The sequence below is a fragment of the Lygodium microphyllum genome, chromosome 26 (assembly GCF_053477565.2).
Source record: "Lygodium microphyllum isolate KBCC chromosome 26, Lygodium_microphyllum_v1.1.10, whole genome shotgun sequence".
Classification (NCBI taxonomy): domain Eukaryota; kingdom Viridiplantae; phylum Streptophyta; class Polypodiopsida; order Schizaeales; family Lygodiaceae; genus Lygodium; species Lygodium microphyllum.
In genome coordinates this window covers 105,168,052-105,195,148 of record NC_141160.1, presented here as the reverse complement: position 1 = coordinate 105,195,148, position 27,097 = coordinate 105,168,052, and the positions used below count along the sequence as shown (strand labels likewise).

Sequence of the window (27,097 nt, the reverse complement as noted above, 5' to 3'; positions counted from 1 at the left end):
TCACTAACCAAGATAACACGACGCAGGAGGCTAAATGCACAGGCCCTTGCCCACGCCACCAAAACTAGATGCTGCTGCCGACAACAGGAGGTGGGTATGCCATGTTCTGCAGAGGGTACGCCGGTGCACCCCTGGTCGACCTAAACTGTGCTTGTCGTCTTGCATGCGTTTGCATCATCTCTCGAGTCTCGTCCTCTATATGCTTCTAAGGCTCTTCGAATGTGCTTCCTTGATTTATGCAGGTCGGCCTCGGCCATCGCTGTGGCTGGCTTCTCTGACAGTGTCAATGGATGAAAGGCAGCAGCAAATTGGCAAGGCCAGAGAAAGAAGTGGATGTTATCTTGACTGAATCAACTCGTAACTCGAGGATTCTAAAAGTGAGCCACTTAACTTCATCTAAAAATGACTTTAACTGAACTCGGTGTACTTTCTTTCTTGGACAAGCACCACGTTGTCACCGCATGACTGTAATAGCATATGCCCTAATGGGCAATGCTAGCAAATGTTGCAACCCGCAGCTTCCAATGCAAATCCAAAAGCAAAACACATGCACATATGAACAATGCTCTCCACTCCAATCCTGGCCGAGTTGGGAATGAACAATGATGACCTAAAACACAATATCTCGTCGCTCCTATCTTGCCCTATTTAAAAATCAAGATCATGGTGCTCTTACACCATGTGAGATGTGCTAGGCTCCAGCAAGGTTGGGAGAGAAAACAAAAAAGTGTGTGCACAATGTTGCATGACCATACTCACATCGACAGACGAGTCAATGTAAGGGGACACAAGAACAATGAGGAAAAAAAAAACAATGGATGGCAAAGCAAGCCACCAAGGAAACTCATAACAAATTGGAGCAAAGAGTGAGCACCAAAAAAAAGCGAGTGAACATTGCATGTAGCACCATATCTATGGGGTGTCTTGTAGGGGTGCCTTTTTAATAGGCTTGGAGTGGGATAAGATTCGAGAGCCGTATGGATAAGCCAAGTATGGATAAGCCAAGAGGACTTTGCTATGAGCACCTCACAAGAGGAACCCCAAAAGCGCCAATAGCATCCATGTTTAATAACTCATGAGTGAAGAAATCTATATCACCAACACTCATTGCATTCCATGAGACAAACTTCAATGAATTATATCCTTTAAGGGACCACTTGAAAGGATGACCTCACTACCATGCAACCTTTTTGGAAAATTGTAAATAGTCCACAAATGTACACACTACATTCATGGGTTGTGTTACTTCCGACCATTAATTTACAAGCCCAATCATTAGCACACAAACCCAAAGCTGCGGGATAACTGGGCATCATCTTCTAAAATGAAAATTATCAAGACAATGTACGAGAGCACAAGAGGAAAGGAAGATATGCATGTACTCAGAAGTCGCGAGAAATGCATCACTTCCAGTTATCAATCTCGAAATCAACATCCTTTTGGAGATGTTTGTAATACATCTCAAACACCTCATTGGTAAGGTTCTAATTAAAATTGACTTGTACAGTATTATACATGTCAAAGATGCATCATGTTAAAATAATTGGCATTGCATATGAAAGTATGTCAAGAAATGAAGGAAAGACCAAGTATACACACCCATAATTACCAATGCAGAGCTATGCAATCTTGCATACCGTATTCCCCTTTAGTTTCCATGCCAAAATGATAATTTCAGTGAAATATTACATAATAGATACTCTAAGCTTCAACCTCTCTCTCTCTCTCTCTCTCTCAAAACATGCTTTCCATATCCCTGTCTTCCCTGCTCCCTGCCTTGTCAATATTGAAAAGTTAGCTCACCAAAACCAAGGGTAGCTCAATTAATCAGAGCACTGCATTATGGAGACTTTGAAATTGTGAACAGAACAGGCTTCCAAAGTACAAACTTTTAACCAATGATACTGGATTACTTTGACACAATGATATCATGACCCCTGGGCCCTCCCACACCTCTAGGAGTGTCTCACAGACAAACGCAAGATTGCAGCATAAATTATAGTAGTCCCTCGATAAGATGGATTAATTAGCACCATACAGTATCTTCATAATAAGAGCAATATTATTGCAAGGTGATACTTCAATCACCTGAGATCGAACACATCAAATTCAGCACAATCATGTAAGTCATCATAAATACTCAACAAATCAATGAAAGAGAGGTTGGAATAGTGACACCATGTTAAAAAATGGCCAGCTAAGACATCAGATTGGCTTCAGAGGGGCATTGCCCGCACATTCTCTTTTAAAAACCAGAGAGAAGGATGGCCTTAACTAGTACAAAATGTGAACTTATACAAAAGCTATACATACAACCTGTTTACTACTACTAAAAATGCCAAGAGTTGGGCATAGATCCATGCTCATTATCAACCTCATCTTTGAATGTAGCCTTCCACAAACTGATACTGTTCACCATAAGAATCTGTTTCATCAGCAAGAACCCCCTGTGATGACCTTCTTCTACCGGGTGCTAGCCTCGTGGTCTCCAGAGCCTCATCCCCCAAACTTGTGCGCCTGCTATCACCATTTCCTGCAGCTGTGCCTGACCTTCTTTCAGCCACCAATGCACTAGGAACGGACATGTTTGGCACATGGCCCACCTCATCCAGAGGAGACAGGTCATATGTTAGTGAGAAGGGATTGTGTGGATCGAACAAGAGTGGGTTCTGCATTGGATCTGGTTCCTTGGTTACTCTGGCAGGAGACTGTGTATCTGGCAAACCCAAAGAGGAAGTATCATCTAGCTTCCCAGCCCCAAACATCTGCTTATGTTTACGTAAAGTTTCCATTTCCTGTCCGGTTGGGACAAAAGTACGAACCCTGTATTTTGTCGGAACTTCTTGACTGCCATCACTATAAAGAACATAGTCATGGTATGTAGGTGCGAACTGCAAAACCAACAGAATAAAGTTCAAAAGATATATAATTGACATCCAAAAACCAAAAACACGGTTATGTCACTACAGTTTAGCGACTAGGATATAGAAAGTATATGCAATATGAGTTCTTAACCATGGGCAGAAATGGGAACCCAGTGGGTTTCTGGAATCCTAGCACTTCTTTGAAATGTTTGAATGGGGTTGTTCTTTTTAATGTATTTTGTGAAAGATAGGCTGCTGCCATTATGAAAATCGAGAAAAAGCACCTTTACCAAAAGTCCTGTCCCTTTTCAAGGCTGCTGCATCATGCAGCAAGGTCTTGGGGGAAAAAAAAGAACAAAAAACAAACAGAAGAGGCAATGTCTAAATACATCACCTAAGGACCATGACCCAATAAAATCTATTCACCAGCAAGTAAACATGTAATCAAACCCATAAGCTAAACTTAGACACAATCCAGACAGTTTAATAAAGACTTAGGTCATGCAACCTGAAAATGCCGTAGGCAAGAACTCCAGCATCCCTATGAAACTTGGATCTAGGACATGGTCCCCAACTCTAGCTGCAACCCACCACATAAGCTAAAGGGCAAAGTAATTGAGAAAGCTAAAGCCAAAACATGACAAACATGATTCACAAGTCTGAAACTATCTCCTGGCTAAATTAGCAACAGGCCACCTGAGCCCAAGTGATGAATCAAAGGAAGCTACAGCACATCATTTTCCAGATTCACGGTAGCTAAAAAGGCTGTACACAAAGCAGTCCTGTACATATCATGGCCTTCTGCGACATGCACAATATACGTGTAAGAGTTATGCCAAAATCCTATCATTCAGAGAGGATAACACGCTTGAAACAGTACAGCAACAGTGGCTTGTATGAAGAATTGGAGAGAAGCCCAAGGTGACAACGTCTTAAATGTTTAGAAAGAGGAAACCAATGCTTACAACAGAACTTGCTATTACACTAACTTGTATAGAAAGAATCAGATACAAGCCCATTTCCTACCTACGCTTCCTGGTTGTGTGAAGTTGAACAAGTTTCCGTTTTTTTAAACAGTAAAAATGTGCCTAATTATATTACTCAGAAGAATTTTACAATGAAGTACATGTGCTCAATAGTCTCACTGGAGCTGACTCAAAATCACAAAACAATCATATATACAAGCCTCTCATTGCAGTCTTGGGGTTTGGGCAAAAGAAGCCAAGAAGTGTACCACCACCTGTAAAATCAGCTTACACAAATATAACATATGCAACTTAAACATAGATTATGGAAAGTACAAAGTGTCATGAACTTGAAAGTGAGAGAGGGGGGAGGGGAGAGAGAGGGAGAGGAAGAGGGAGTACAGATGAAACTTGATAGAGAGGGACAGGGAGATGGATATGGAAGGAGAGGAAGAGGAGGCATGGGTGAAAGTGGAAAAGAGAGGGAAAGAGGGACAGGGAGTGTACGTGAAAGTGGGATTGGGAGAGGGAGAGGGAGAGGGAGAGGGAGAGGGAGTATGGGTCATATGAAATGGTCAACTGGCTGAACGCACAAGAACCATACAAAACTGTACAAAACAAACATTCCCTATGCACACAGAATGCAACCTGGGGCCATGGAGTGAGTGAATGATGAACGGCCAAAGCTCTACCAAGGTTGCGTATACAAAGAGGCATTCCCTGCCAAAAATCAGCTGACAGCACAACTTTGAGATATGCCACCTTGTGAGGCTCCCAATAATCTCCCACACCTCTAAATGCGATGCAATAGGCTCCAGTACTTGATGGATGGGTAATGCATCAAGCTGACCACAGCACAAGAACTTGCCTCAATGATTAAGATCGTGTCATGCATCTCAACCTCATATAGTAGTGGCGCCCTTGGCTAGCTGACTGCCCATAGAATGCCCCCAAGATATACTCCTTGGGCCCAGCGCCACACAAAGAATACGATAGACCCCTCTCCACACCAATTGGGCTGCCTCACATGACCAAAGGCAATGCTTTGGAGTTTCCAAACATTGCTGTGGGTAACTCTTGAAAACCCCATCCTACTACATCTTGGTGAGCAAGACCCCATGTGCAAGGGGCCAAATAAAATAGGACACCCTCTATGGCCTCCAACTACCCCGAGCATCACCAAATGGGTAGCGAAAGGCATCCGTGATGACGTGCTATATCCAATGCTTGTTGCATGATGCCCAATCCACCCATTTGTTAGAATTTGCCAATTCTATGCGTAGTGCCCAATGTTTTAGTCTTTAGTTCTTCTTCAGTTCTTAGTGTGAACACAACTAAAGTTACGTCACTAGTCTTAGAGTTAAGAGTTAGAGTCAGTTAACTCTAGTTGAGTTAGAGCTAGGTCTATCTTAGACCTATCTTGTACCTTTCATTCTCATTCTTTCAATTCAACAAGTACACTCTACTCTTTTGCTTCAACACTCTCATTGTCTGTCTTTTCTCTCCTCCGTAGCTGGCTGTCATTTTCCAACATTTGGTATCAAAGCAAGGTTCTACATGTGGATTCAGTTCAACCACCGTCAACCCATGCCACCCTGCCTAACATCTTGTTTCTACCAGCCAACTCTCTGCCCAAGGAAGAGAAGGACGAGCTACTACTGTTTTCAGCCTGAGTGCAGTACTACACGTAGTCCCGTGCACAGCCCGCAAGAAGCCCGAGGAGCTATTGTTTTGGAGGAGCTGCTGTTGCTTTCAGCTCTGCCCCTTATTTTTTCTCACCTCTGCCCACCATATTCTCAGTCCTACCTGTGATTTTCTGCAAACCCTAAAAAGTGTTGAAACCCTAATTTCAGATTCGGGGTTTTTTCAAAATTTCTACAATTTCCCATTCAATTTGGCCATCTCTTTCCAAATCTCAGCTCGTGCCGCCCAAAATCTGGAGCTTTTGTCAATTTTCACTCCCAAAGTTCAAATTGACAACCATTCAAAGAAAATTCTCGATTCTTTAACATTTCCACTAAAAATTTTGGGCTTTTGTCGAATTTGCAATCCCACATGCAAATCCTCATTGGAAATGCCAACATTGCACAAATTCATCAACATTTGCGCAAACAATCTCGTGCTTTTTGTCCTAGAGGCTCCAGCACGCATCATCAAGCAAATTCCAACTACATGTCATTATTGGCATACACCCCGAGGTAACATTAATGACGAAATTCAAAATCTAAGATACAAATTTCTTCATTTTTTTTTAATTTAAGAAAGAAATTTAGGGCTTTTGTCTAACACGCATTCCAAGGCAACAAACAAGCTGTACAGCAACATTTAATTGTTGCAACTGTCAAATTGAGCATTCTGTAAATTTTGGAAAAAATTTTATAAGAATCAGCATTAAGTTGCTGTAATTTATTCCTTCAAGGACACGCATTACAAGGCAGGTGTGGTACAGTGCATTGAAGGTATTTCTTGGCTCAGTACTGATTTGAGTCGAATTGGGCACACTTTGGCATTTGCATGACAGTTTGGTACTTATTGCATAATCCTAAGGGGATTTTTGGTACTCTAAGGAATACAATCTATACTTCAGTAGAGAAGTATTTGGCTATAGGTTTTTGTCCATTACTGACAACATGGCATATCAAGAGACTAATGATCAGAGCAACATCCATGGTGTCCTCACTCAGGAGGACAAACTTGATGGATCAAACTACCTGTTGTAGAGTTTTGTGGTCCGCAACCTTCTTGTAGCAAAGGACTTGTGGAACTATGTTACACGTGATTTGCAGCCATAGCAGCCAGAAACATCAGAAACGTTTAGAAACAAAACGTTAGAAATGTGTTTCGTAACTTTCTTTTAAGAGGGGGTAAAATAAGAAACGCGAGTTTTTTATATAGGGATTTTTAATAGTTTTGACTAGGGAAAGAGGTTCTAAACCTCTATGGAACTTTCTCTTAAACAAAGAATGGCTAATTGAGCTTGAGTAATAATAGAGTCAATTGAGAATAATACGTTACATATCCCTGAACCATTATTGACTTGTCACTTATGTCAAAGTCAGTCTTTGGACAAGCTATACTATGGTTTAGAACTCAAACATTATGATTCATACATATCATACGAAGAAAATTGAGATTAAAATGTAAATAGCCTATCTACAACATGGATTGAGTCAAGTTACAACATCATGATTCTCATTTCAGAACAAACTGACAAAATGTCAAAATTGAGAATAAATCATAGTATATCATAAATAACTCATAAATGAGACTAAAGTCATATAATATTCAACTCTCAAGACAAGAATAGATACTAGATTGACAAAGTCTAATAACAAAACAAATTCACAAAAAAATCAGCCTTTTGTCCAAAATTTTGAGCCCTCACGAGTTATTACACATCATCATGTTTAACATTGCCCAATAGTTTTTGTCAAAAAAACCATGTTTTGGTTTCCAACTCACCCAAAAAAAAAAAGAAAAACGCCTACGTTTTTTACTCTTAGAAACGTTTCGTACTTTAAGAAACATTTCGTAAGTTTCAAATTCCAAAAAACGCGTTTCTTAGCTGCTATGTTTACAACGACCAAGAGGTCTTGCACCTCAAACATCTCAGCGTAATGTTAGACGACAAGTTACTGGTGCTATTGCCCCTCCTCCCCTCCTACTGAGGATCAAAGGAGATGGGACTCAAAAGATACACATGCACTTTCATTGATTGGCTTGTTAGTGAAAAGATCGATCATTCCACACATCCAGTCTTGTAAGACCTTAAAATCAGCAAGGGATGTACTTGAGCATATATTTGCAGCACGTAACGAGACCATAATATCTTATCTCCATAGAGAGTTAGCCAATGTGAATATGGATGAGGGTGATAGCATGACAGATCACCTTACATACAGGATTTGCGCGAGCTATTGCACAATGTGGATGAAACCAAGATGCTAAATTTGCATTCAAGAGATGTGGCAATGCTTTCCAAGTTCAAACGCAAAGGAAAAGTTAAGCAAAATGCAAAAAATCAGCAAAAGGGTGATGTTGTACAGCCATCGAATAAGGGTATCCTGTTAGAGAATCATTCCTTGGCCACATCAGCACTACAGACAGCAAGAGCCACGTCAGCAAGACACGTCAATAGCCACGTCAACAGTCTGCGCAAGTGCCACATGGTGCAATAGGACATATTTTTTATTATATTTTATGCAATTGGCTACATTTACTGCAGCTAACTTGGTGTTGGGTACTATTATTTCTTGGCTATTTATAGTCAGTCAGTAGCACACTTTCAGTTATTCTGATCTGACATCCAACAGAGTTGACCTGCTAAGACTGACTCTGCGCGGACTCACGGAGATCGAGGATCTCAAGGCAGAGACACACACAGATATTTTCTTTGCACGCATGTATATTTCTGCATTCCTATACAACACACTACATTGCAGATTTTCTGTGTTGAACTGTCTCCTCTCTCTCTCTCCTCTTTGTGTTCACTCTCTCTCAGTCTTTGTCTATGCTTCCACATCGCTGCACTCTGATATGGTATTGAAGCGGTGAAATCGGACTGGCTGATTGAAGAACCACCTAAAGAGGAGACTTCAGTGTGACACAAGGCTGTGTTTTCAGCATTCCAGGGCGAGCGGGAGGGCTGCGCATCAAAATAAGACTGAAGCAAGTGTGGGCGTGCGGAAAAGGAGTCCAGCTGGTGAATTTGCTGCAGGTTATTGCTGTTCGAAGGGGAGGAACACTATGTTTTAGGCCTTCCACTGCAAATTTTACCTTTTCATCGCCTCCTACGGCTGAAGAAGGTTCGGGAAGCAGAGAAAACAACCCTAACAAGCTGCGTTTACACAATCAGAGGGGGCTGATTTTGCTTTTGTGCAAGCATTGCAGGTGAACATATCTAGAGAGACTGATTTGAAGTTCTAGGCGATCATGGATAGGAAGGTGCCTGTCCTACCGGCTCTTCCATCAGATCAGAAGCTTGATGGTGACAATTACCGCATCTGGAGGGTGATGATGTTGGCCATTCTAGAGTCTTATGATTTGGTGGAGCTTGTGATAGAGGAGATCAGCAAGCCCTTGGTAAGAGATGGGTCCAAACTCTCTTCCAATGTTTTTTGTTTTGTGAGTCGGGTGTGCACCTTCATGTCATGTTCACTAAGTGAGTATGGTACGTTGATACACGCGCTACCACAAGGCCAAACCCTTACGCCTCCGGCTTCAGCGGACGGATCCGCTTTCCTCCGCTCCCTTCGGTTGATAGCTCCGGGGAGACCAGCCACTTGGCTAGTGAGGATAGGCACCAAGACCCCCATATGGAAGCCCAGGTAGTCCAGGACTTGAGAAAGGATTGCCCTAACTCTCACCCAGTAAAACGCCCCACCACGACGGGTTCCCGCAGAGGGAGTGCCATGCCCAGCTTGGATGTCGGCTCGTAGGAGGTGTCCGTTCCCGCAGGTTACCCTTAGACCTCATTGTTAGCGAGAACCAGTTTTGGTGAAACCAACCGTTTGGTGATATCGCAAGAACATAGCTCAGTGACACGTGTATTTGATGTCTTCAGGGTATCTTCGTCATTTCCCAAGGGATCGGAAGTTATGAGCTATGCAATTTTCGCAGGTATCGTGGTATAGCTTCACCAAGGAATGTAGCGACCGGAACATGTCCAGCTGCCACATCCCTCGAGTGCGGTTTCGGGGCCACCTAGTTGGGTAATCTCTTCCCACAAGCCTCCCATCCAAGGAGGATCACGATAGCTTTCTCATCGGTGCCGTCGAAGCCTAGAAACTCTCTTCCAATGCTCGTGTGGAGTTGACTAATGCCCAGTCTCATTGGGACAAACTAAATGCCAGGATTCGTTTTTTTCTTTTTCTATCTTGCACTACAGTCGTGATAGCTCACATTGAGCACTTGACGATGGCTTGAGAGATATGGCTGGAGCTCGACCAGATGTATAACCGCATGACCCTGATGAAGAGGGTTTCTTTGGAGCTGCAGATTCGGACCTTGTCCGTGAAATGCTTCGAGAACACATCAACAAGCTTCGGCAACTTCAAATCCAGGTTCAAAATGTGGGAAAGCCTATTTTCTCCGAAGACATGGCGATCACTTTATTGTCCCAATTACCGCCACGATTCGGTACTTTTTATTTTGCTCTTACTGCATCCGAGCGGGGGTCGACTCTTCAACGGAAAGAGTTGGTTCCTATGGTCTTGGACCAAGAGGAACAATTGAAGGGACAAAATGCTTCCAAATTGGAGACTTTGGTTGGTCAAGCCTCTCAGAAGAAGGGGAAGGACCAAAAGAAGAAGAAGGAGGACAACAAATCCAAGAAGGACAAGGAGAAGGAATCGACTTGCCCTATTTGTGGTAAGGTCAAACATTGGAAGAAGGATTCCCCCGACAAAGACAAGGACACCAAGAAGAAGAACACGAAGGATTCTGGAGCGGAGGTTGCACCCTCATCAGTTGCTTTTCCACATTTAGCAGTCATTGAGAACCCTACACCGATGACTTCTAATGCTGTGATGACAGCTCCCCAGGCTCGAGAGTGGATCGTGGACAGTAGTGCCTCATGGCACATGACTTCTTCTCCCATTCGTGTTGCCCATTTGCGCCCTTCGCGTGGGTAAATTCTCATTGGAGACAGCTCTTCGATGTCTATTGTTGCACGGGGTGAGATGTAGCTGATTCGAGATGGACGCGGTGATACCTACACTTCCAAAGTGTTGCATGTGCCAAGCTTAGGGTATCATTTCCTTTCGGTCCATAAGATTTGTTCTCTTGGCCTCTTGGTGGAGTTTGACAGTGATGTTGTTCGAGTCCTTGATCATGGATCGAGGAAGGTTCTCTCTACAGGTTATGAGGAGAATGGCATCTCCAAATTGAAGTCTTCTACAGCTCTTATCTCTCTTTTTCTTACTTCTCAGACACCTTCGAGCAACGGCATGCTCGGTTTGGCCACTTGAACTAGGAGTACCTTCGAAAGGCGTCACGAGGATCGTTTGTCCGACATAGTGGTGAGCCATCAGCCATGTATCTCCTACATTCGTGGGAAACTGTATCGAGATGCGATTCCCAACAAAGCTTCGCAGCGGTCTACTTCACCTATGGAGCTTGTATCTACAAATCTTTATGGCCCGATGAGGACCAAGTCCCTGAAAGGGAGCTTGTACTTCATGTTGATCGTAGATGACTATAACAGGATGACATGGACCTATTTCTTGACATTGAGATCGGAGGCTTTCTCTCACTTAAGGGTTGGCTTCTCTTTGAGGAGAACTGATCTGACCGACGACTGAAGACCTTGCGTTCCGACAAGAGCGGTGAATTTATGTCTAATGAGTTTGCTTGTTTTTTTGCAAATAGAGGCATTCACCAGGAGTTTGCTAACACCAGCACTCCTCAAGAGAATGGCATTTTGCAGCGGAAGAATCGAAATGTGATCAAGATGGTGCGCATCATGATGGAGCACCAACAGACACCTCAGTTTCTGCCGGCCGAGGCAATGGCTACCGCAATTCACATCCTCAATCAATCTCTCACTTCAGCCGTTGACAAGATGACTCCTTTTGAGGTGACATACTCCAAGATTCAACGATCGAGGGAGTCCTTGAGGAGTGGGAACCGCAAGATGGACCGCTAAGGTCACGAAGGAACCAGGCACATTCTACAGAGCTTATTTGCTCTGACTATTGTTTGATGACCCATGTTATGTAGGATCGAGAGTCCACTTCAGTGAAGGAGGCTTTGCAGTCTGACCATTGGCGGAAGGCTATGGAAGCCAAGTTGGAGGCTATTGAGAGGAATGGCACTTGATCTCTTGTGTCTCGTCCCTCTCACAAGAAGATGATTGACATCAAGTGGGTCTTCAAGACCAAATACCTTAGCGATGGTTCTTTGGACAAGCACAAGGCTCGCCTTGTTGCTAAAGGTTTTACTCAACGCCTAGGCATTGACCTCCATGATACTTTTGCCCCCATTACTCATGTGGTGACTATTTGAGTTGTTCTTGCCTTGGTTATTCATAGCAGATGGCCTGTCTATCAGTTGGAAGTGAACTTGGCCTTTCTCAATGGTGACTTGCAGGAGGAGATCTATGTAGAGCAGCCTCCTAGCTTTGAATCCTCGAATGGGAAAGTTTACAGGTTGAACAATGCCTTGTATGGCCTCAAGCAGGCTCCGCGTGCATAGAACGAGAAGATTAACTCGTTTCTTCAATCACATTTGGGATATCAACGCTCCACGGCCGATCCGCAACTTGATGTGCACACTTTCGAGGCTGTTCGTGTGTTGTTTGTGTTGTATGTTGATGATTTGATTCTGACACGGAATCATACACAAAAGATCCAAGCGACCAAGACAGCTTTACATCAGTCGTTCGAGATGACAGATTTGGGGCTTCTTCATTTCTTCTTGGGTCACAAGATTTATTAGTCTCATAGGGGGATTTTCATCTCTCAACAGCAACACATTCAGGAGCTCTTGGTGACTTTTGAGATGGAGACTTGTTGGACCATTTCTACTCCTATGGATCCGAACTGGAAAGCCACTTCACACTCAAATTCTCCTGTGACGGATGCTTCCTGCTATCTTCAGTTGATTAGATCCTTGATTTGGCTACTCAACACTCGTGTTGATCTTTGTTTTGTTGTGGGTCTTTTGGCGGGGTTCATGAGTGAACCCAAGCAAGTGCATTGACAAGCTGCCCAGAGGATTCTTCGGTATTTAAGGGGGACCTCTATCTTAGGGATTTCATATCTCGCAGGTAAAGATGCTTCTGATCTTGTTCTTGCAGGTTGAAGCGACTCAGATTGGTGGGCTGGAGATGTGAACTACCATCGGTCCACTACAGGCTCTTGTTTTACCTTGGGTACAAGTGTTATCTCTTGGAGCAGCAAGAAGCAACCCACAGTAGCCCTTTCTTCTACTGAGGCAAAGTATCGGGCCGCGTCTTCCACCACATGCGAGATTGTGTGGCTTCGGAGATTGTTGGAGGAGCTTGGCTCCCCCAGACTCGTCCTACTCTTCTACGATGCGACAATGAGAGTTGCAGTAGCCCTTTCTTCTACTGAGGCAAAGTATCGGGCCGCGTCTTCCACCACATGCGAGATTGTGTGGCTTCGGAGATTATTGGAGGAGCTTGGCTACCCCCAGACTCGTCCTACTCTTCTACGATGCAACAATGAGAGTTGCATTGCCTTGGTACGGAATCCTGTATTCCATGCCCAGACGAAGCACATTGAGATCCACTATCACTTCGTTCAGGAGAAGCTTTTGGATGGGACCATTGATGTGGAGTACCGCAAGATGGAGGATAATCTTGCAGATTTGTTCACGAAAGCACTCCCTCAAGCTCTTCTTTGGCAACATGCCAGATCCCTCATTCTTCTGCCTTGTCCAGGATCTAAGAGGGGGTGTAAGAGAGTCATTCCTTGGCCACGTCAGCAATACAGACCCTGCAGTCAGACAGTTTTTTTATTATATTTTATGCAGTTGGCTGCATTTACTGCAGCCGACCTGGTGCAGGACACTATTATTTCTTCGCTATTTATAGTCAGTTAGTAGCACACTTTTAATTATTCTGATTTGACATCCGACAGAGTTGATCTGCTGAGACTGACTGTGCACGGGCTGATGGAGATCGAGGATCTCAAGGCAAAGACACAAGCAGATATTTTCTCTGCACTCGTGTATATTTTTGCATTCCTATACAACATACTACCTTGCAGATTTTCTGTGTTACACTGTCTCCTTTTCTCTCTCTCTTCTCTCTGTGTTCACTCTCTCTCAGTTTTTATCCTACGCTTCCACATCGCTGCACTCTGACATATCCAAGGCATAGAAAAGTCTAAAAAGGTGAAATGTCATTATTGCAAAAAGCCAGGTCACTATATTGTTGAATGTCGTAAGAGATTAGCCAAAGTGAAGAAAAAGGACTTGGTTTGCCTGTCCAAGAGACGTCAGCCAACAAATCTACTAATGCTGATCCTTAACTTTGTGGAGAACTATGTATTTTTGACTTGCAGTTATGATTCTTCAATGGCTTATTCAGCATTTAATGCTGCTTAAATGCAACAAATGTGGTATTTTGATAGTGGAGCTTCAAAGCACATCACTTCTAGGAAGTGTTTGTTTTCCTCTTTGCATTGAGCCCCTACTGCCAAACATGTTACATGTGCGAACAAGAGCAGTTATGATGTTTGTGGCATTGGGACAATCATTGTTACTGTTGCAGATGGTTCTAACTTCATGCTTCTAGATGTCTTATTTGTGCCTGGCATTACAAAGAACTTATTGTCTATCTCTACTTTTAACAAGCATGGCTATCAAATCATCTTTGAGAATAATAAATGCATTGTCAAAGACAAGGAGATAGATTATGCACTCAGGCTATCTAGGACCCTATATAAGGGTTTGTTTTTGTTGGATACCTATGATGCACAATCTCATGATGCTCTCTGGCAATCACTACTCTATCTCTGCTATGCAAAATGCGGAGCTATGGCATGCCTGCTATGGACATATGAGTTTTGGGAGTTTGTGACCCTTCAAAGATGTCATATGGTAGATGCATTGCCTCCAATAGAGACTCCAAGGGATGTATTTTGGACAAGATGCACAAATTTGCCTTCAAAAAGTATGGTGCAATGCGTGCTATCCGAAAATTGCAACTAATTCACTCTGATGTTTGTGGTCCCATGAGGACACATGTACTTCAAGGTCACTTTGTTACATTTATTGATGACTACTCTCGGTATACATGGGTGTATGGACTAAAAGCAAAATCTAATGTATTCATGCATTTTAAACATCTTGTTGCAAAGCTTGAGACTGAAATTGGCTTGAAAGTGCAAACACTTCGAACGAATAGAGGGGGGAGAGTACATGTCTCATGCTTTTGAGACATATTTGCTTGATCATGGCATTATGCATCAAGCCACTGTAAGAATAACTCCTCAGTAGAATGGTGTTCCTAAAAGGAAGAATTGCACTCTTATGGAGATGACTTGTTGTTGTTAGAGAGTCATTCCTAGACAGTAGTGGGCAAAGCAGTACGGACAGTCGTACGTCAGCAACACAGCATACAGCAGAGTACAGTGCCACATCAGCAGGATGCCACATCAACAGGTGCAGTCGGACAGTTTTTTATTATTTTATTCAGTCGGCTGACCGACCTGGTACTAAGTATTTCTTAATTCTTGGCTATATATAGTCAATTGGAGGCACACTCTCATCATTCATTCTGATCTTGAGATCTGTCTGCTGACCCCATGTATTTTTTTGTACTCTTATGCAGCATACTACACTGCAGATGTTCTATGTTACACTGTCTCCTTTTCTCTCTCTCCTCTCTATGTTCACTCTCTCTCAGTCTTTGTCCCTACGCTTCTGCATCGCTACACTCTGACATGGTATCAGAGCACATCAAATCAAGGCTGAAGCGAGCGTGGGCGTGCGGAAAAGGAGTCCAACTGGTGAATTTGCTGAAAGTTGTTGCTGTTTGAAGGGGAGGAAGGCTGTATTTTAGGTTTTCCATTGCAGATTTTACCTTTTCATCGCCTCCGACGGGTGAAGAAGGTTTAAGCACCGGAGGAATCAGCCCTACAAGGCTCCGTTTACCCAATCAAAGGGGGCTGATTTTGCGTTTGAGCAAGCATTGCAGGTGAACATGTCTACAAAGACTGATTTGGAGTTCCAGGCAATCATGGACAAGAAGGTGCCAGTCCTACCGGCTCTTCCATCGGATCAAAAGCTTGATGGTGACAATTACTGCATCTGGCAAGTGATGATGTTGGCCATTCTAGAGTCTTATGATTTGGCGGAGCTTGTGATGGAGGAGATTAATAGGCCCTCGGTAAGAGATGAGTCCAAACTGTCCTCCAATGCTCGTGCGGAGTTGACCAAGGCCTAGTCTCATTGGGACAAATTGAATGCAAGGATTTGTTCTTTTCTTTTTCTGTCTTGCACTACAGCTGTGATAGCTCACATCGAGCACTTGACGGTGGCTCAAGAGATATGGCTGGAGCTCGACCAGATATACAACTGGATGACCCTAATGAAGAGGGTTTCTTTGGAGGTGCAGATCCGGACCTTGTCTGTGAATAGGTCTTCTTTTCTTTGGGAACACATCAACAAGTTTCGGGAGCTTCAGATGCAGGTTCAAAATGCACGGAAGCCTATTTCCTCCAAAGACATGGCGATCACTTTACTGTCCCAATTGCCGCCACAATTCGGTACCTTTTATTCCGCTCTTATTGCATCAAGGCGGGAGTCAACTCTTCGTTGGAAAGAGTTGGTTCCTATGGTCTTGGACCAAGAGGAACAATTGAAGGGACAAAATGCTTCCAAATCGAAGGCTTTGGTTGGTCAAGCCTCTCAGAAGAAGGGGAAGGACCAAAAGAAGAAGGAGGAGGATAACAAATATAAAAAGGACAAGGAGAAGGAATCAACTTGCCATATTTGTGGTAAGACCGGTCATTGGAAGAAGGATTGCCCCAACAAAGACAAGAAGGACACCAAGAAGAAGCACACGAAGGATTCTGGAGCAGTGGCTACACCCTCTTCAGTTGCTTTTCTACACTTAGCAGTTATTGAGGACTCTACACCAAAGACTTCCGATGCTACGATAACAACCCCCCCACGCTCGAGAGTGGATCGTGGACAGTGGACAGTGGTACATCACGGCACATGACTCCTCCTTCCGTTGGTGTTGCCCATTTGCGACCTTCGTGTGGGTGGATTCTCATTGGAGACAACTCTTCTGTGTCTATTGCTGCGTGGGGTGAGATGCAGCTTATTCCGAATGGACGTGGTGGTACCCACACTTCCAAGGTATTGCATGTGCCAAGCTTGGGATATCATTTACTTTCGGTCCATAAGATTTGTGCTCTTGGCCTCTTGATGGAGTTTGATAGTGATACTATTCAAGTCCTTGATCGTGGATCGAGGAAGGTTCTCTTAGCAAGGTATGAGAAGAATGGCATCTACAAATCGAAGTCTTCTACAGCTCTTACTTCTCTTCTTCTTACTTCTCAGACACAGTCCGAGCTATGGCATGCTCGGTTTGGCCACCTGAACTATGAGTACCTTCGGAAGGCGTCGCGTGGATTGTTTATCCGAGGTTTGTCGGACATAGTGGTGAGCCATCGGCCATGTGTCTCCTGCATTCATGGAAAACTGCATCGGATGCGATTCCCACCAAAGCTTCGAGGCAGTCTACTTCACCTATGGAGCTTGTATCTACGGATATGTATGGCCCGATGAGGACTAACTCCCTAAAGGGAAGCTTGTACTTCATCTTGCTTATAGATGACTACAGCCGAATGATATGGGCCTATTTCTTGACATTGAAGTCAAAGGCTTTCTCTCACTTCAAGGATTGGCTTCTCTTTGAGGAGAACCGATCTGGCCGGCGCCTGAAGACCTTGCGTTCAAACAAGGGCTGTGAATTTATGTCTAATGAGTTTGCTTGTTTTTGTGCAGATAGGGGCATTCACTAGGAGTTTGCTAGCACCAAAGGTCCTCAAGAGAATGGCATTTTGGAGCAGAACGGAAGTGTGATTGAGATGGCACGCACCATGATGGAGCACCAACAGACACCTCAATTTCCGTGGGCTGAGACAGTGGTTACCGCAGTTCACATTCTCAATCGATCTCCCACTTCGGTCGTTGAAGGATGGCACCTTTTGAGGCTTGCTTTGGAACCAAGCCTAACGTCTCGTATTTCAGGATCTATGGGTGTGACGCCTATGTGCACATCCCGAAGACAGAACGTGACAAGTTTGAGGCGGCTTCCCGACGATAGATTTTTGTTGGCTACAGCTCTCAATCCCAAGTTTATCGTCTATTTGATCCCGTCAGACGGGATTTCTACATGAGCCGAGATGTACAGTTCATGGAAGTTTCGGCCATAGAGGGGGGTGAGGAGCATCCTGTTCTTGGAGATCTAGGGGAGAGTTAGGCTCTCGAGATAGTTCCTTTGGAGCCAGAGCCTGTTAATGAGGATTCTTCTTCTCATTCAGAATCTTCCCTTCCACTGGCCACCCCCCGAGGAGCTTCCGCCGGTGGATGTCCCCGAGTCTTCAGCAAATGAAGCGTGGCAAGGAGAAGTTCGTCCGCCTCCTCCTTGGGCACGTGACACATTCCGAGATTCAGGGATCGAGGGGATCCCTGAGGAGTGGGAACTGCAGGATGGACCGCAAAGGTCACGAAGGAATCAGGCACATTCTAGGAAGCTTGTTTGCTCTAACTATTGTTTGATGACCCGTGTTATGCAAGATCGAGAGCCCACTTCAGTGAAGGAGCCTTTGCAGTCTGATCATTGGCGGAAGGCTATGGAAGCCGAGTTGGAGGGTATTGAGAGAAATGGCACTTGGTCTCTTGTGCCTCGTCCCTCTCACAAGAAGGTGATTGATGTCAAGTGGGTCTTCAAGACCAAGTACCTTAGCAATGGTTCTTTGAACAAGCACAAGGCTCGCCTTGTTGCTAAAGGTTTTGCTCAACGCCCAAGCATTGACTTCCATGATACTTTTGCCTCCACTGCTCGTATGGCGACTATTCGAGTTCTTCTTGCCTTGGCTGGTCATAGGAGATGGCATGTCTATCAGTTGGATGTGAAGTTGGCCTTTCTCAATGGTGACTTGCAGGAGAAGATCTATGTTGAGCAGCCTCCTAACTTTGGATCCTCGGATGGGAAAGTTTACAAGTTGAAGAAGGCCTTGTATGACCTCAAGCAAGCTCCGCGTACATGGAATGAGAAGATTAACTCGTTTCTCTAGTCAACATTGGGATATCGGCACTCCATGGCCAATCCACAGCTTTAGGTGCACACTTCCGAGGCTGGTCGTATGTTGTTTGAGTTGTATGTTGATGATCTGATTCTAACACGGGATTGTGCACAAAAGGTCCAAGAGACCAAGACAGCTTTACATCAGACATTCGAGATGACGGATTTGGGGCTTCTTCATTTCTTCTTGGATCACAAGATTTTTCAGGCACTTGGTCTCTTGTGCCTCGTCCCTCTCACAAGAAGGTGATTGATGTCAAGTGGGTCTTCAAGAAAAAGTACCTTAGCAATGGTTCTTTGGACATGCACAAGGCTCGCCTTATTGCTAAAGGTTTTGCTCAATGCCCAAGCATTGACTTCCATGATACTTTTGCCTCCACTGCTCGTATGGCGACTATTCGAGTTCTTCTTGCCTTGGCTGGTCATAGGAGATGGCATGTCTATCAGTTGGATGTAAAGTTGGCCTTTCTCAATGGTTACTTGCAGGAAAAGATCTATGTTGAGCAGCCTCCTGGCTTTGGAACCTCGGATGGAAAAGTTTACAGGTTGAAGAAGGCCTTGTATGACCTCAAGCAAGCTCCGCGTGCATGGAACGAGAAGATTAACTCGTTTCTTTAGTCAACATTGGGATATCGGCACTCCATGGCCAATCCACAACTTTATGTGTACACTTCCGAGGCTGGTCGTGTGTTGTTTGAGTTGTATGTTGATGATTTGATTCTGACAGGGGATCGTGCACAGAAGGTCCAAGAGACCAAGACAGCTTTACATCAAACGTTCGAGATGACGGATTTGGGACTTCTTCATTTCTTCTTGGATCACGAGATTTTTCAGGCACTTGGTCTCTTGTGCCTCGTCTCTCTCACAAGAAGGTGATTGATGTCAAGTGGGTCTTCAAGACCAAGTACCTTAGCAATGGTTCTTTGGACAAGCACAAGGTTCGCCTTCTTGCTAAAGGTTTTGCTCAACGCCCAAGCATTGACTTCCATGATACTTTTGCCTCCACTGCTCGTATGGCGACTATTCGAGTTCTTCTTGCCTTGGCTGGTCATAGGAGATGGCATGTCTATCAGTTGGATGTAAAGTTGGCCTTTCTCAATGGTGACTTGCAGGAGAAGATCTATGTTGAGCAGCCTTCTGGCTTTGGATCCTCGGATGGGAAAGTTTACAGGTTGAAGAAGGCCTTGTATGACCTCAAGCAAGCTCCGCGTGCATGGAACGAGAAGATTAACTCGTTTCTTTAGTCAACATTGGGATATCGGCACTCCATGGCCAATCCACAGCTTTATGTGCACACTTCCGAGGCTGGTCGTGTGTTGTTTGAGTTGTATGTTGATGATTTGATTCTGACAAGGGATCATGCACAGAAGGTCCAAGAGACCAAGACAGCTTTACATCAGACGTTCAAGATGACGGATTTGGGGCTTCTTCATTTCTTCTTGGATCACGAGATTTTTCAATCTCAAAGGGGGATTTTCATCTCTCAGCAGAGGTATATTCAAGAGCTCTTGGTGACTTTTGAGATGGAGACTTGTCGGTCCATTTCTACTCTTATGGATCCAAACTGGAAGGCCACTTCAAACTCTGATTCTCCCGTGATGGATGCTTCCCGCTACCGTCAGTTGATTGGATCTTTGATTTGGCTCCTCAACACTCGTGTTGATCTTTGTTTTGCTATGGATCTTTTGGCGGGGTTCATAAGTGAACCCCAACAGTTGCATCGGAAGGCTGCCTTGAGGATTCTTCGGTATTTGAGGGGGACCTGTACCTTAGGGATTTCTTATCAATAAGGTACAGATGCTTCAGATCTTGTCCTTGCAAGTTGAAGCGACTCTGATTGGGCTGGCAATGTGGACCACCGGCAATCTACTACAGGCTACTCCTTTACCTTGGATACAGGTGTTATCTCATGGAGTAGCAAGAGACAACCCACGGTAGCCCTTTCTTCTACTGAGGCGCAGTAACAGGCTGCGTCTTTCACCACATGCAAGGTTGTGTGGCTTTGGAGATTGTTGGAGGAGCTTGGCTGCCCCCAGACTCGCCCTACTCTTCTGCAGTGCGACAATGAGAGTTACATTGCCTTGGTACAAAATCCTGTATTCCATGCCTAGACGAAGCACATTGAGATCCAGTATCACTTCATTTGGGAGAAGCTTCTAGATGGGACCATTGATATGGAGTACTGCAAGACGAAGGATAATCTTGCAGATTTGTTCACGAAGGCGCTTCCCCAGGCTCCTCTTCAGCAACATTACAGATCCCTCAGTCTTCTGCCTTGTCCAGGATCTGAGAGGGGATGTTGGAGAGTCATTTCCTGGACAGCAGTGGACAGAGCCACATAAATTTTGGTTAGAAGGCCTTCAGAGCGCAAATCATGTGTTGAATCATTCACCTACTAAGGCACTAAAGACAATCAACCCGATTGAAACTTGGGATGGCAAGATAACCCAAGGCTAACTACTTTTGGGTGTTTGGTTCCATAGCCTATGCATATGTTCTGAAAGAGCTTCATGGGAAGCTTCATGACAAGGGGCTATAAAAATGCATATAAACTCGCTATAGTTCAGAAAGTAAGGGCTATCGTTGTATAACCCACGCACAAAGTTTTTGTCACTAGGGATGTCATATTTGCTGAAAATGATGCATTTTCACAAGATCAATTTCAAATGCTAGCCACCCATGACATTGGTGATGTCTTTGAGGGTCTCTTGCCACTTTCTTTGGAGTCCGTGCCTGCTGTAAATGGCCGGACAGACATAATACAGCAAGCTGCTGCTGCACCATATGCACCTAAACAACAAGGTATTGATGATGGTTTGCCACATGCAGTGGAAGATGCAGTACAGCATGAAAGGGCTGCTGTAAATGCAGTAAAAACACTCTCGAGACGGCTGTTACAAACTCTCCAATAGAAAAAAATGGATGCTCCTTTAGCTCAACATACTAGAAGGGCTGCTAAACATACAGCACATGATGCACAGGGAGCCCATTTGACTGCTTTTACGGATGTAGATGATTGCGATGAGAATGTATTTATGAGCTCACTGTTGGATGATGATGAGATTACTTCCTTGGACAAAGCTCAACAAGATGTACATTAGATGCAAGCCATGGAGGATGAGTTAGACTCTATTGCCACTAACTCTACATGGGATCTTGTGGATTTACCACTTGGCAAGAAGGCCATTGGCACAAAATGGGTTTTTAAACTCAAATATAAGGCTGATGGTGCCATTGACAAGTACAAAGCACGGTTCATAGCAAAAGGCTAAGCACAGAAGAAGGGCATAGATTACAAAGAGACTTTTGCTCTTATAGCCCTTATGAGTACGGTGAGATGTGTAATTGCTATGGCTACAAATTATGGTTGGAAAGTACATCAATTGGACATTAAGACAACATTCTTGAATGGGGATTTGCATAAGGATGTTTATGTGTCACAACCTCCAAGGTTTATTAATAAAGGGGAAAGAGCACATGGTATGCAAGCTAAACAAAGCTCTTTATGGTCTCAAACTAGCTCCTCGTGCATGGTACTCTAAAATTGATGCATATTTGGCCAGCAAAGGGTTCAAAAACAGTCAACTACTCCCACTCTATACATTAAGGGGGACTTGCTGATTATCATTCTTTATGTAGATGACATGCTGCTCATTGGACCTTCAAAAGTAAAAATTGCAGATTTCAAGGCTGAATCAAAACATGCATTTGCTATGTCAAACATGAGCTGTCTACACTATTATTTGGGGATTCAATTCACCCAAAATCAGTATGGTATCATCATGTCACAGTCATAGTATGTGGATAAGCTATTACATAGGTTTAATATGCAAGATTGCAAATCTATGTGCACTTCTATGGAGCCAAGCTTAAAGCTATCTATGCATGATAAGAGATGTCTAATGTTGCAATTTACAGCTAGGCTGTTAGCTGTCTTATTTATCTTTGTAACACGTCCTAACACTCAATATGCAATATCTCAAGTGAGTAGGTATATACGTAGCCCACGGACTATACATTGGCGAGCTATTAAGCGGATCTTCAGATACTTGCAAGGTACTTAATCGCATGCATTATTATTTCCAAGGAAGGAAACTTGCAATTACAGGCTTACAATGATTTAGATTGGGTTGGTGATGCACACACTAGGCAATCTACTAGTAGACATTGTTTCTTTTTGGACCATCCATGCATTTCATGGCTAAGCAAGAAACAGCCTAAAGTGACTACCTCGACCTGTGAGGCTGAGTATAGAGCAACCTTCGCGGCAAAAATTGAATGTGTATGGTTGTGCAGATTGTTGGTTGATCTACATTTACCATTGGAGGGTCCTACACCCATTCTTTTTGACAATCAGAGTGCTATTGCAGTGGCACGAAATCCTATGTTTCATGCTCACACAAAACATATTGAGGTGCATTACCATTATGTCCGAGAGAGATGCTATGCAAGAGAGATCAACTTGATGTATGTTCCTACACAAGAATATGTTGCAGACATTTTCACCAAGGCACTACCTCGTGAGAAGTTTGAGGCTTTTCACAAGTCCTTAAACTTACTACCCTTTGGTGATTGAACATTCCTGTACTTTACCACATTGACACTGCAAGGGGGTGTTAGAATTTGCCGATTCTATGGGCAATACCAAATGTTTGTCTTTAGTTCTTTTTCAGTTCTTAGTGTCAACACAACTAAAGTTATAAGTTGTGTCACCACTCTTAGAGTTAGAATTAGAGTGAGTTAACTCTAGTTGAGTTAGAGCTATCATGTACATTTCATTCTCGTTCTTTGAGTTCAGCAAGTACACTCTACTCTTTTGCTTAAGCACACTCTCATTTTCTCTCTTTTCTCTCCTCCATAACTAGCTGTCATTTTCCAACACCGTCCACCTCCTCCATCACAACATGTCTGCCTTCTTGGCAACTATCATGGCCAACCAAAGCCACACTCTAGGAAAACACACCAACCCATCTAGACACCAACTCTCCCAAATCCATAGGCATTGCTCTCACAACTCCACCCAAGGTGCGTACAGGTCCAACTCCTAAGTCTTCCCTTGGAGGCTTATGACACGAATCTTCCTCCAAGGGATGGTTGACATATCCTCATCTTGCTATCCTCTGTCGATGACTAGCTAACCAGCAACCTAAACCACAAGGAAAATGCCGTATGAAGCACCACCCACTCTACCTGATACCCTACAAGGAAACACCTATCAGCAAGAATCAAGTAGTCCACTCCTGGTTGCATAGTCTTTCGGATGCAAGGATCTAGCCACTCCTATGGGATCGCTACATCAATCTATAGAAACTCTTGATCTACCATCCTCTAGACATCCCACCACACCCTAACAGTGCTCATAGGGCTAACCTCCCAACCAGTCCACTAGATACGAGGGTGCCCTCCAAGTTGTAACCAAGAATTAGCTACTATTTCACTTACATGCAACCCTGCATGTGGTCTCACACACAGCCCTGCACACATACCCTCTCTCAACCCTAATTGCCATTTTCTCAATCTTGCTCACCAAATTTCTGCAAATCTCGAAAAAAAAACACAAAAACAATAATTTCTTAATGAGGGAGCCCTCAAAATTTTGTGCACTTTCTAGTATATCTTACCCATCTCTACGTTTTCAAATGTGTCAAAGTACTCCAAAACCCTAAACATGTAAAACCCTAATTTTAGATTATAGGGCTTTTTGAAAATTTGTGTAACTTCTTGAACATCTTGCTCTTCTCATCCTAAATTTCAAAATTCAAAGAAGTTTTCAATTTCTCACACCCGATGGCTAGAAATTTAAGGATTTTCCATCAACTTGCCGAATTTATGAAATTTCTTGAAATTTTCCATAAGGGCCAACACGAAAGAGAGAGTCGTGTCATCAACATACTCCAAATCCACCACATAGGCTTGCTTTGGAGAGATGAGGAGTTGTTTTGGAGGAGAAGCTGCTTCTGTTTTTTTTAAAATAGATCAATTGCTACTTCATCCCCCACGCAATCCTGCACACCATCTCACGCACAACCCTACACATGTACCCTCTCTCAACCTTGCTTGCTATTTTCTTAGCCTTGCGCGCCAAGTTTCTACAAACCTTTTTAAAAAACACGCAAAAACCCTAATTTCTAAATGTGGGAGCCTTTAAAATTTTGTATAATTTTCAATATATCTTAAACGAGGGAGCCTTCATAAATTTGTCTAATTTCCAATATATCTTACCCATCTCTCCCATTTTCAGATGTGTCAAAAAGCTCAAAAACCCTAAACGTGGAAAACCCTAATTTCAAAATCTAGGGCTTTTTGAAAATTTATGTAACTTCTTGAACATCTTGCCCTTCTCATCCTGCATTTTAAAATTCAAAGAAATTTTCAATTTCTCACATCCAATGGCTAGAAATTTAAGAGTTTTCCATCAACTTGCCCAATTTATGAAATTTCTTGAAACTTCCAAAAGGGCCACCACGAAAAAACTCATGGAAAAAGTTATGCATGTCAAAGTGGAGTGCAGTGTATTGTCGAGACTTAGAAGTTGCAAGCATTGTGCTACTAATGGGGAGGAAGATACCAAGGCGTGAGGCATGGGTGGGGGTTGAGAGTAGAATGGAGGAGCAAGCAAGCAGGGGGTGTTGAGAAACCCTTCATCCGCAGGCATTTTTGCATTTTTGTGTTTTGGGTTTGCAGCTCCAAAAAGGGGCGCCATCCTAGACTGACTATGCCTATTTATAGGCCACTCTCTCATTCATTCCTTACGATTGATTCATTCAGTCCGTCACCTCTTCTCTCCAGCCTCTCCACTACCCTCACACCCCTTCAAGAGGACATTGCAGTTCGTGGTTCATGGCTGTCTTCATTATCTTCCTTGTGCTACGGCACCCTTGTTCCCTTGTATCACATTCACTCCATGATTCAAATCTTCATCATTTCATTCATCAGAGTTTCTTCTCTCTTCTCTTCTCTTCTCGATGTTTGTCGAGTTCACTCCGTGTTCCTCCCCGCAAACCCTATTGTCTCGCTGATACGTCATCTTTTGACATGGTATCAAAGCTCGATCTGCTCAAACAACGACAAAGATCCTCCACTCCAGTGAAGGCAAAGACTGGTGGCGCGTTCGGCATCCACTGCTCTTCTTCTTCCGCTGCATCAAAATCTCGTTTTTTGCAGATTTCAAGTTTTTCAGCTTGCTGCTCACACCCCTTTCGCGGAGGACATCACAGTCTCAACTGTCCCTTGCTGTCATCTACAGTCTGGTGCCTATTTCCAGCCTTCCACCCACAGTTTGCGGCTGTTTACAGCAGAACAACCGTTGCTAATCACTCTCCATTCAGAAAACAATCTCGTCTTTGCAAATTTCAGGTGTTTTCAGCTTGCTGCCCAGACCCCTTTCGCGGAGGACATCGCAGCCTCAGCTGTCCCTTGCTGTTATCGACAATCTGGCGCTTGTTTCCAACCTATCACACACTGTTCGAAGCTGATTTCAACATATTGACTATTGCTGCTGTTTTTTCCCTGCGTTTTTAGTCTTTCTCTCTCCTGCAAGCTATCTTGCCTGCGTTTTTAGTCTCTCCCTCACCTACTGCCGACGTTTTTAGTCTTTCTCCTACAGGATGTTTTTCTTGCATTTTTAGTCTTTCTCTCACCTATTGCGTACGTTTTTAGTCTTTCTCTCTCTTGCAAGCTGTCCTGCCTACGTTTTTAGTCTTTCTCTCTCCTCACCTGCATTTTTCTACTAGTTGTAACCTCTTTTTGTTGGTCACATCCTCCTCCCACTGGCAGCTCACTTCTAGCCCTTCCACTGCCCTCCCACCCCTTGAGGCGGACATTGCGGTTAGTGGTTCATGGTGGCTGACCTCTTTCTTCTTCAGCAAGGCACATTGGTATCCATGGCTTCTTTACCAATAGATAACCAGACTACTGGGTGCTCCTACTCTGGCATCACCAGACACACCACCAATGCTTGCCGACTTCGACCTTTGCTGCCCACCCCCCCGAAGTACATGCGTCTTCCACCAAGCATTCCTTGTGCCATCTCTCCTTTCTGGGCCACAGAGATCATTTTATATAGGCTATCAAAGTACTATTCTCAAAGCACTAAGACACATCCGATACGCACTAAGTCCTTTCGAGCACATGGAGGATCGAATGGCGCTACGACCTCCTAGAGATCATCGCCGTACCAACGGCAATCTTCTCCCACTTATTTTCAAGTATAATGGCTTTCACGACCTATGGCTCTACAGTCCGCTCCATCGAGAGACGGTGATTGTTTGATACCATCTCCTCATTAGTCTGCTCCTTCGAGGGACAGTGGCTGCTCGACTCCTTCCTCTTCTTCAGCTACCCAATTTGCTCCACTCGGAAACAGCGACTATTGCCCACCTCTTGCTCATTCTGAGCCCCACCCTTCCCCACCCTTGGCTCATCCTGAGCCTCCTTCCCCCACCCTCTTCCACTCAGGTTCGAGAGGCCACTTCTGGGTG

At 44.0% G+C, this 27,097-nt stretch overlaps 1 protein-coding gene across 1 annotated transcript in view; it reads right to left on the bottom strand.

Moving 5' to 3' along the window:
• Positions 1-2,148: 2,148 nt before the first annotated feature.
• LOC148013635 (uncharacterized) overlaps positions 2,149-27,097 on the bottom strand; it is a 45,071-nt gene continuing 20,122 nt past the window's right edge. The window contains exon 7 of the mRNA XM_087667992.1: positions 2,149-2,891. Within this exon, the coding sequence (XP_087524118.1) occupies positions 2,376-2,891 (516 nt within the window). The 3' untranslated portion in view covers positions 2,149-2,375. The remainder of the gene's footprint in view (positions 2,892-27,097) is intronic.